The sequence below is a fragment of the Coregonus lavaretus genome, assembly GCF_964263955.1.
Source record: "Coregonus lavaretus genome assembly, chromosome: 30".
Lineage (NCBI taxonomy): Eukaryota > Metazoa > Chordata > Actinopteri > Salmoniformes > Salmonidae > Coregonus > Coregonus lavaretus.
The window spans coordinates 3,285,403-3,297,052 of NC_140017.1; the positions used below are offsets into that span (position 1 = coordinate 3,285,403).

An 11,650-nucleotide genomic window follows, 5' to 3' on the forward strand; every position below is an offset into this window, starting at 1 on the left:
CTTGGTAAAATAGCCCTTACACAGCCTGGAGGTGTGTTGGGTCATTGTCCTGTTGAAAAACAAATTATAGTCCCACTAAGCCCAAACCAGATGGGATGGCATATCGCTGCAGAATGCTGTGGTAGCCATGCTGGTTAAGTGTGCCTTGAATTCTAAATAAATCACAGACAGTGTCACCAGCAAAGCAACCCCACACCATAACACCTCGTCCTCCATGCTTTATGGTGGGAACTACACATGCGGAGATCATCCGTTCACCCACACCGCATCTCACAAAGACACTGCGGTTTGAACCAAAAATCTCCAATTTGGACTCCAGACCAAAGGACAAATTTCCACCGGTCAAATGTCCATTGCTCGTGTTTCTTGGCCCAAGCAGGTCTCTTCTTATTATTGGTGTCCTTTAGCAGTGGTTTCTTTGCAGCAATTCGACCATGAAGGCCTGATTCACACAGTCCCCTCTGAACAGTTGATGTTGAGATGTGTCTGTTACTTGAACTCTGTGAAGCATTTATTTGGGCTGCAATTTCTGAGGCTGGTAACTCTAATGAATTTATCCTCTGCAGCAGAGGTAACTCTGGGTCTTCCTTTCCTGTGGCGGTCCTCATGAGAGCCAGTTTCATCATAGCGCTTGATGGTTTTGCGACTGCACTTGAAGAAACTTTCAAAGTTCTTGAAATGTTCTGTATTGACTGACCTTCATGTCTTAAAGTAATGATGGACTGTCATTCCTCTTTGCTTATTTAAGCTGTTCTTGCCATAATATGGACTTTTTCTTTTACAAAATAGGGCTATATTCTGTATACCCCTCCTACCTTGTCACAACACAACTGATTGGCTCAAACACATTAAGAAGGAAAGAAATTCCACAAATTAACTTTTACCTTCCGTCTTCAAGAGAGCGAGAGTTGCACCCCTTCTCAAAAAACCAACACTCGATCCCACTGATGTCAACAACTACAGACCAGTATCCCTTCTTTCTTTTCTTTCCAAAACTATTGAGAGTGCCGTCTTTAGCCAACTCTCTTGCTATCTCTCTCAGAATGACCTTCTTGATCCAAACCAGTCAGGTTTCAGGACTGGTCATTCAACTGAGACTGCTCTTCTCTGTGTCACGGAGGCTCTCCGCACTGCTAAAGCTAACTCTCTCTCCTCTGCTCTTGTCCTTCTAGACCTGTCTGCTGCCTTTGATACTGTGAACCATCAGATCCTCCTCTCCACCCTCTCCGAGCTGGGCATCTCCGGCGCGGCTCACTCCTGGATTGCGTCCTACCTGACCGGTCGCTCCTACCAAGTGGCGTGGCGAGAAGCTGTCTCCGCACCACGTGCTCTCACCACTGGTGTCCCCCAGGGCTCAGTTCTAGGCCCTCTCCTATTCTCCCTATATACCAAGTCACTTGGCTCTGTCATATCCTCACATGGCCTCTCCTATCATTGCTACGCTGACGATACACAACTAATCTTCTCCTTTCCCCCTTCTGATAACCAGGTGGCGAATCGCATCTCTGCATGTCTGGCAGACATATCAGTATGGATGACGGATCACCACCTCAAGCTGAACCTTGGCAAGACGGAGCTGCTCTTCCTCCCGGGGAAGGACTGCCCGTTCCATGATCTCGCCATCACGGTTGACAACTCCGTTGTGTCCTCCTCCCAGAGTGCGAAGAGCCTTGGCGTGACCCTGGACAACACCCTGTCGTTCTCCGCTAACATCAAGGCGGTGACCCGATCCTGCAGGTTCATGCTCTACAACATTCGGAGAGTTCGACCCTGCCTTACACAGGAAGCGGCACAGGTCCTAATCCAGGCACTCTCCGAATGTCATCTCCCGTCTGGATTACTGCAACTCGCTGTTGGCTGGGCTCCCTGCCTGTGCCATTAAACCCCTACAACTCATCCAGAATGCCGCAGCCCGTCTGGTGTTCAACCTTCCCAAGTTCTCTCACGTCACCCCGCTCCTCCGCACACTCCACTGGCTTCCAGTTGAAGCTTGCATCTGTTACAAGACCATGGTGCTTGCCTATGGAGCTGTGAGGGGAACGGCACCTCTGTACCTTCAGGCTCTGATCAGTCCCTACACCCAAACGAGGGCATTGCGTTCATCCACCTCTGGCCTGCTGGCTCCCCTTCCTCTGCGGAAGCATAGTTCCCGCTCAGCCCAGTCAAAACTGTTCGCTGCTCTGGCACCCCAATGGTGGAACAAGCTCCCTCACAACGCCAGGACAGCGGAGTCACTCACTACCTTCCGGAGACATTTGAAACCCCCACTCTTTAAGGAATACCTGGGATAGGATAAAGTAATCCTTCTACCCCCCCCCCCCCCCCCCCCCCCCCCCTCCTTAAAAAAAAAAAAGTTTGTAAAGTGGTTATCCCACTGGCTATAGGGTGAATGCACCAATTTGTAAGTCGCTCTGGATAAGAGCGTCTGCTAAATGTCGTAAATGTAAATGTAAATGTAAGAAGGCACACCTGTTAATTGAAATGCAGTCCAGGTGACTACCTCATGAAGCTGGTTGAGAGAATGCCAAGAGTGTGCAAAGCTGTCATCAAGGCAAAGGTTGGCTATTTGAAGAATCTCAAATATAAAATATATTTTCATTTGTTTAACACTTTTTTGGTTACTATATGATTCCATATGTGTTATTTCATAGTTTTGCGTCTTCACTATTATTCTACAATGTAAAAAATTGTAAAAATAAAGAAAAACCCTTGAATGGGTAGCTGTGTTCAAACTTTTGACTGGTAGTGTATGTGCACCACCACTGTACATATCATTGTTTTTGCCTCTGCCTTGCTCATTGATACAACAACATCAACATCCCCACTACTAAGTGGTTGTTTAGCCAGTATATCTACTGCCTCGTTCACCTCCACCCCCACATGGTCTGGGACCCAAGTAAATCTAGTCTGCCATCTTTCTAACCCTGCCATGGGTTTGTCGTACGTCATAAAGCAGGTCTTGTCTACTACGTGAGCTAAAGGACTGCAGACTCATTAACACTGCACATGAATCAGAGCAAATAACTACTCTGTCTGGCTTCACTTCCTCCACCCATTGCAAGGCCAACAGAATGGCCATCAGCTCCGCCGTATTGACAGCCAGATACGTTTCCTGACTGCCACCCCACATTCCTGCACTACAAATGCTGACCCAGGACATCCTGTCCTTGGATCTTTTGAACCATCTGTGTAAATGGCCACAAAATCCTGATATACATTTTCCAGAAATCTATTAAACAAATCAGCTGGATCAACACCCTCCCTATCTTTCTGTAGTCTCTCCAACACTTCTAGATCAACTACTGGAGGCGGGAGTAGCCATGGTGGATTTACAGGAATAGCTACTGTTGGACTAAACTCACTTCCATACAGTCTCATCTCCTTCGCCTGGGTATTACCCACCCACCCAAAGCTCGTGTTCTGTCCTCCCTCATGTTCCCAGCATACCTGTAAAATCCCTTTCACAGGATGAGACACCCCATGTCCTTGTAGGTTGACCCAATAATTCATTGCCAGCTGCTGTCTCCTAATCTAAAATGGCATATCCCCCATCTCCACCTGTTGCGCAGACACTGGGAAGGTACGAAACGCCCCACTACATATTCTGAGTCCTTGCCCCTGTATGACATCTAGTCTTTCCAGTGAGGTCCGGGCTGCCGAACCATACGCTATACTGCCATAGTCTATTACAGATTGGATCAATGCAACATACATGGCCCTCAATGAGGAACGCCCAGCCCCCCACATTTAGCACCTTCTTACACTTTCTCACCACTCTCTCAATGTGTTCTGCCCAGGTCAGCCTAGTGTCAAAGTACACCCCAAGGAACCTGAAGGCCCCCACCCTCTCCAAGTTTCTCCCATATCACCTCAAGCATACCTCATCTCCCACCTTCCTCCTGGTAAAGAACTGTTTAAGTTTTCTCTACAGAGAACCTAAATCCCCACATGAATTCCCACCTCTCTACCTCATCAATTGCTTCCTGTACCTTCCTGACTATGTATGGCACATTTCTTCCCCTCTTCCATAAGGCCCCATCCATCATCTGCAAAGAACGACCTCCCAATATCCGGCTGTACCTGAGAGTAAACATAATTGATCAAGATTGAGAACAACGGAGGACTAATCACGCTCCCCTGCGGTGTACCGTTATCCACCAGGTAGTTGCCTGATAAAGACTTCCCCACCCTCACCTGGATAGACCTTCCAAACAGGAAGTTCTTTATCCAGTTGTATGTTCTTCCTCCTACCCCCATAATATCAAGCTTGATTAACAACCCCTCTTTCCACATCATATCATATGCCTTCTTCACATAAAAAAAGACAGCCACAACAGTCTCCTTGTTCACCTGAGCCTTCCTGATCTCTGCTTCTAAGCAGAGCACTGGGTACATAGTTCCCCTCCCCTTCCTGAACCCACTCTGATGTGGCGAAACTAGACCCCTGCTCTCCAGGAAGAAAGTTAGCCTATCATACGTTCCATAATCTTACATACATGTGATGTTAAAGCTATTGGCCGATAGCTTGTTCGCCTCGTTGAGTCCTTCCCTGGCTTCCAGATTGGTACCACTACTTCCTCCTTCCAGCTGCCTGGTAGTTTCCCCTCCTCCCACACTCTGTTGTACAACACCAATACCTTATCCAGTGCTTCATCACTAAGATGGGCCAACATAACATAGCACACCTCATCTTTCCCAGGTGAAGTTAACCCAGCCTTACCTATTACCCTTTTAATCTCTGCCCTGGTAAATGTTTCATTCAACGCATAATTTACATCCTCCCTCCTATCCAGCACTCCAGGGTGCTCCCCTCTCATTCTCTCTCGTTCCCTCTGCCCCTCCTCTGACAAATTTGCCGAGCTATGCACTTGGACAAAGGCTTTGGTCATCATCTCTGCCTTCTCCTCATCTGTTACTGCCATATCTTCCCCACTCTTCAACACTGGATAATTCCACTCCCTTCTGACCCCACTCATCCTCTTAATCATCCCCCACACTTCTCCCACAGGTGTCGCCCTTCCAATGGTGTCACAGAACCAACGCCAACATGACCTCTTTGCCTGACGGTTCAGGGCCTGGGCCTGCTTATACTGAATCAGATGTTGGAAGTTATGCGTCCTTTTCAGTACTCTAAATGCCCTTTTCCGACTCCTCACCATTGCCCCACACTCCTCCGTCCACCATGGGACTGCTTTCCTCCTCCTCCTCCCTGAAGTCTTAGGTATAGCCTCAGTAGCTGTCCCCACTAAAGATGTTCTCACCCAGTTATTCATACTATCCACATCCCCTCTCATATCCACCCGAGCCATCACCTGCTCACTCAGCTCCTGAAACTGATCCCACTTTGCCCTTCCAAACACCCACCTGCCTACTCCATCCACTGTCACCTCCTCCTCCCTCCGGCCTACTGTGCATACTATAGGGTAATGGTCACTCCCTACTGTCGACTCCTCCCATACCTCCCACTCACAGATTCCTGCCATGGCACTAGATACCAGAGTGAGGTCCAAGGCAAACTCTTTCCCTGTGGCTACATCAATCCTGGTCCCTCGGCCATCATTCAGGCACACCAGGTCTTTCATTTCTATCAGATTTTCCATCACTTGGCCATTTCCATCCATTCGTTCCCCAGCCTCAGCTGATTTAGGTAATCTCAAATCTCTTCCCATGTCAACCCTGTCATACTCAGATGTCTCCCAGCCGCTTTCACTATTAGCTGAATCCTCTCTGTTTTAGACTCTACTTTAGCAGTGCTATTGATTGCTCCTGCTATGAACGTCACCAGCTTTCTCTTATCTATGTATACCATATCTCTGCCCACCTGCCCCGTAATCCCCGGTCTAGATGCTCCTACCCATCTCTCCCTTGAACCTGTATCTCCCTAGACCTGGACCACCCTCACTGCCTCAGCATATGACACCCACTCTCACTTGTTGCACCTCCACTGCATGCTTCATTGCCGTACACCCACCATATGCCACATTATGAGCACCCCACAGCTGCAGCACTTTGGTTGTACACCATCCCACACTTCCCATTGCCATGCTCCCCTTCACACCTGGCACACCTCTTTTTCTCTTTACAGGCTGTTGCCACATTCCCAAACCTCTAGCACTTATAACATCTTAAAGGCTTCTGTACATAAGCACTCACATAATAACTTATATATCCTATGTTTACTTGATTTGGCAGTACCCTATCCTTGAAGTATAACAGAATAGACGGGCTATCTACCCTCACTCCATCCCTTGTTGCTTGCAGTCTTTGAACATTGACTAGAACGCTTCCTCTCAAATAGTCTCTTACCTCTTTAGTGCTAACACTCACAGGCACTCCTGTTATCACCCCTTTAATCCAACGCTTCCCTGCTTGATCAGTCCGGCTGCTCGACACCACCTTACACTTCCCTATTTACAAGCTCCCATCTCTTAACACTTCTGCATTGACAACTTCCCCAGTCAACTCTTTTATCACAGCTGTCAACCTTATCGAACGCTCCCCTCGAGCATCCCATTGGCTCCTTCATGAACACCCCCCCTTGAGCACCCCCCCCCCCCCCCCCCCCCCCCCCGAGCGCAACATCTTCATGTTTGTGTCACTTTTGAATGTGGGTCAAAAGGGAAATAAATGTATTAACCGGTAGTCAGTATCATTCGCTCCCGCCTGCTGAACACCTGCCCCCACCAACATTAACAGAACTGCGGGAAAACAGGTGGCGAAAGAAACTGTCTACCGGAGGATGGGGCGACATCATGTGCTAACTAACTAGCATGTTAGCGACACCATGTGCTAGCTTGCTAGTAAGCTAGCACACGGTGTCGCCCATGCCTGCTGTGTACCGGATAAAACCGTGCCCAACAGGCGGGGTGAAGGACTCTGTCTACCGGTCGCCCCCGCCTCCTAGCTAGCACAGCAGCCGGGTGGCTGGGGCGACATCATGTGCTAGCTAGCTAGAATGCTAGTTGGCTAACTAGCACACGGTGTCACCCCCGCCTCCCGACTGCTGTGTACTGGACTAGCTGGCTAAGCTAGAACACTGTGTCCTTCGCTCCTGCCTGCCGAACACCTGCCCTCGCCATCGTTAACAGAACTGCGGGAAAACAGTGCCCAACAGGTGGGGACGAAGGACACTGTCTACCGGTGTACGGCTAGCTAGCTACCGTTGTCGCTCCTTCTTCTGTGGGGTTTATCGGGGCTGGCATCCAACGTTATTGTGGGGGGGTTTGGAGTTTGGAGGTTGGGGGGCCCCCAGCTAGCATATGATAGCAAAATGTGTAGAATTGCAGGAAATTATCTTTAAAACTGCAACATTTTCTCTTAGCCTCATGATAAAATGTGTAGAATAGCATTATAAAACAGCAAATTGTTCTGTCTGCACCATGGCAAAATTAGTTGAAATGCAGGAAGTTAGTGAAAAAAATAAACAGTCATCTGTTACTTTTATTCAGTGTGAACATGCAACAATGAAATGTAAAACAATGCAATCATAACGTCACAACATAGGATTGCATAAAACACCTCACTGCAAATAATCATTTGAATTTTTGTCTAGGCTACTCTATTGGAAAGTGGTTTGTAAAACGTTGCGGCCACATTTTTCCTGTGGTGGATATTCTCTTTCTCTGTCAGTCTCTCTGTTTCTTTCTCTCTCTGTCTTTCTGTGTCTTTCTCTCTCTCCCTGTGTCTCTCTCTCCCAGTATCTCCGTTTCTTTCTCTCTCGCTCTTTGTCTCTCTCTCCCAGTCTCTGTGTGTCTCTCTCCCAGTCTCTGTGTCTCTCTCTCAGTCTCTGTGTCTCTCTCCCAGTCTCTGTGTCTCTCTCTCCCAGTCCCACTGTTTATTTCTCTCTCGCTCTTTGTCTCTCTCTCCCAGTCTCTGTGTGTCTCTCTCCCAGTCTCTGTGTCTCTCTCTCAGTCTCTGTGTCTCTCTCCCAGTCTCTGTGTCTCTCTCTCCCAGTCCCACTGTTTATTTCTCTCTCGCTCTTTGTCTCTCTCTCCCAGTCTCTGTGTGTCTCTCTCCCAGTCTCTGTGTCTCTCTCTCAGTCTCTGTGTCTCTCTCCCAGTCTCTGTGTCTCTCTCCCAGTCTCTGTGTCTCTCTCCCAGTCTCTGTGTCTCTCTCTCCCAGTCTCTGTGTCTCTCTCCCAGTCTCTCTGTGTCTCTCTCTCCTAGTCTCTGTGTCTCTCTCTCCCAGTCTCTGTGTCTCTCTCTCCCAGTCTCTGTGTCTCTCTCTCCCAGTCTCTGTGTCTCTCTCCCAGTCTCTCTGTGTATCTCTCTCCCAGTCTCTGTCTCTCTCTCTCAGTCTCTGTGTCTCTCTCTCCCAGTCTCTCTGTTTCTTTCTCTCTCGCTCTGTCTCTCTCTCCCAGTCTCTGTGTGTCTCTCTCCCAGTCTCTGTGTCTCTCTCTCCCAGTCTCTGTGTCTCTCTCCCAGTCTCTCTGTGTCTCTCTCTCCTAGTCTCTGTGTCTCTCTCTCTCCCAGTCTCTGTGTCTCTCTCTCCCAGTCTCTGTGTCTCTCTCTCCCAGTCTCTGTGTCTCTCTCTGTCTATGTGTCTCTCTCCTAGTATCTGTGTCTCTCTCTCCCAGTCTCTCTGTTTCTTTCTCTCTCAGTCTCTGTGTCTCTCTCTCTGTCTCTGTGTCTCTCTCTCCCAGTCTCTCTGTTTCTCTCTCTCTCAGTCTCTGTGTCTCTCTCTCTGTCTCTGTCTCTCTCTCTCTCCCAGTCTCTCTGTTTCTTTCTCTTGCAGTATCTGTGTCTCTTTCTCCCAGTCTATCTGTTTATTTATCTCTCAGTCTAGGTGTCTCTCTCTCCCAGTCTATCTGTTTCTTTCTCTCTCTCCCCTAGTTTCTCTGTTTATTTCTCTCTCTCTCGGTTTATTTCTCTCTCTCTCTGTGTCTCTCTCCCAGTCTCTCTGTTTCTTTCTCTCTCAGTCTCTGTGTCTCTCTCTCCCAGTCTCTGTGTCTCTCTCAGTCTATGTGTCTCTCTCCTAGTCTCTGTGTCTCTCTCTCCCAGTCTCTCTGTTTCTTTCTCTCTCAGTCTCTGTGTCTCTCTCTCTCAGTCTCTGTGTCTCTCTCTCCCAGTCTCTCTGTTTCTTTCTCTTGCAGTCTCTGTGTCTCTTTCTCCCAGTCTATCTGTTTCTTTCTCTCTCTCCCCCAGTTTCTCTGTTTATTTCTCTCTCTCTCTGTTTATTTCTCTCTCTCTGTGTGTCTCTCTCCCAGTCTCTCTGTTTCTTTCTCTCTCAGTCTCTGTGTCTCTGTCTCTGTCTCTCTCTCTCCCAGTCTCTCTGTTTCTTTCTCTTGCAGTATCTGTGTCTCTTTCTCCCAGTCTATCTGTTTATTTATCTCTCAGTCTAGGTGTCTCTCTCTCCCAGTCTATCTGTTTCTTTCTCTCTCTCCCCCAGTTTCTCTGTATATTTCTCTCTCTCTCTGTTTATTTCTCTCTCTCTCTGTGTCTCTCTCCCATTCTCTCTGTTTCTTTCTCTCTCAGTCTCTGTGTCTCTCTTTCCCAGTCTCTCTGTTTCTTTCTCTCTCAGTCTCTGTTTCTCTCTCTCCCAGTCTCTCTGTTTCTTTCTCTCTCAGTCTAGGTGTCTCTCTCTCCCAGTCTCTGTTTATTTCTCTCTCAGTCTCTGTGTCTCTATCCCCCAGTCTCTCTGTTTATTTCTCTCTCAGTCTCTGTGTCTCTCTCTCTCCCAGTCTCTCTGTTTCTCTCTCTCTCTGTGTCTCTCTCCCAGTCTCCCAGTCTCCCAGTCTCCTTGTTTCTTTCTCTCTCTCTGTCTCTCTCTCCCAGCCTCTCTGTTTCTTTCTCTCTCAGTCTCTGTGTTTCTCTCTCTCCCAGTCTCTCTGTTTCTCTCTCTCTCTCTCTGTGTCTCTCTCCCAGTCTCCCAGCCTCCCTGTTTCTTTCTCTCTCTCTGTCTCTCTCTCCCAGTCTCTCTTTCTTTCTCTCTCTCTCTGTGTCTCTCTCCCAGTCTCTCTGTTTCTTTCTCTCTCAGTCTCTGTGTCTCTCTCCCAGTCTCTGTTTATTTCTCTCTCAGTCTGTTTCTCTCTCTCCCAGTCTCTCTGTTTATTTCTCTCTGTCACCCCCTCTCCAGTCTCTGTGTCTCTCTCTCCCAGTCTCTCTGTTTATTTATCTCTGTCACCCCCTCTCCTACTCCTTGGCAGTTATTGGCTGCAGCTTCAAGTCTTCAGCTGCAGGGTCAGGGGTTGGGTTGGTGTTCGAAGACCGCCTGCTCCTCCTGCTCCTGAACACCTCCCTGACCCTCTGTCTGAATGCCTTGGAGAAGTAGTAGTAGAACACAGGGTCCAGGCAGAGGTGCAGCACCACCAGCAGTAACGTGGACTCCTTGGCCAGGAAGAGGTGTCTCTTGGTTTGGCAGTCTGGAGTGATGACCTGGGTCTGGGCTAGCGTATAGGGCGTCCGGACCACATGGTATGGCACGAAGCACACCACGTACGCCACCGTCACCGCCGCAACATCGACGGTGGCGCGGCGAGCGCTGCGGCGCTCTTCAGGGTCCTTCCTGCTCACAAGCAGCCTCTTCAGCACCAGGCCGTTGGAGACGAGGACAGCCATGGACGCATTGAGGAAGATGATGGTGCAGAGGAAGACGGTGAAGCCGTGCCAGTGGAGTCCCACCTCCTGCTTCAGCTTGGAGCAGCTCAGGAACTCCCTCTCTGGGACGTCCTGAATGGGCAGGGCCATGTTGGGCACCATGATGAGGAGCACAAGTAGCCACACCACCACTGACATCAGCCTGGCGAAGCCCACTTCCTGGAGACGGAACAGTCTGGAGCTCTGGCTGATCAATCAATCAATCATTGTTTAAAGTGCCTCTAATTCTAGCAAAACATTTGACAAAAAACTTGCTAATAATCCTTACACAATAATTAAAGATTGTCCAACGTTAATATTATTAAAATAATAAAAAAGACAGTTTCAAAACCATAATAATACCTGATCTGCAAGTAGCAGTCAACGCTGATGAAGGTGAGGAAGAGGATGGAGGCATACATGCTGATGTAGATTACCACGCTGCTCACCTGGCAGTGGAAGACCATGAGGCCCCAGGGCGCCACGCCCATGTCTTTGGCCACCTTGAAGGGCAGGGCCAGGGTGAGCAGGAGGTCAGCGGTCAGGAGATTGACCAGGTAGACATTGATGCTCTTCTTGGTGTTATAGCTGAGTACGAATGCCCACAGAGCCACCAGGTTGGCAGCCATGCTGGTCAGAAAGAACAGGATGTAGAGCACGCTAAAAGGCCTCATCTGGTCATTGACGAAGCACTGAGTGAGGGCGTCATCGGTGGAGTTTGTGGGAAGTGTCATCATCAATTGGGGAGTAGATAGTCTAACACAACATGCACCTATGACAAAAAAAAAATCCCCATGTGGTTAGGCCATACACATTTTTAGCAGTTTAGAAAACTAAGGCGAGCTAGCAAAACATAAAAAAGTATACTGCAGTGATCTTATCACACCTATCAACCTTGTTTTTAATTAAAATGAGAGCTTTACATTAACTGTCACTCTTCCGTTGTGTCTGTTTGTTGGTTTTCAGCTGAGACACTGACGTCATTGTCTATTTAAAATGAGACATTACAGGAAGTGGTGAACACTATGAGTTTTATGTTCAACTTCTTTAGCGTATACACCCAGACGACACATCCT

The 11,650-nt window shown here is 48.5% G+C and overlaps 1 protein-coding gene across 1 annotated transcript; it reads right to left on the minus strand.

Annotated features, from left to right (window-relative positions):
- Positions 1-9,994: 9,994 nt before the first annotated feature.
- LOC311105713 (G-protein coupled receptor 171-like) lies at positions 9,995-11,308 on the minus strand (the record flags this gene model as incomplete). The annotated part of the gene is made up of 2 exons (XM_084147927.1): positions 9,995-10,782; positions 10,938-11,308. 2 exons carry the CDS (start codon positions 11,306-11,308, stop codon positions 10,131-10,133), a joined length of 1,023 nt encoding a protein of 340 aa, XP_084004053.1. The 3' UTR covers positions 9,995-10,130.
- Positions 11,309-11,650: the final 342 nt, after the last annotated feature.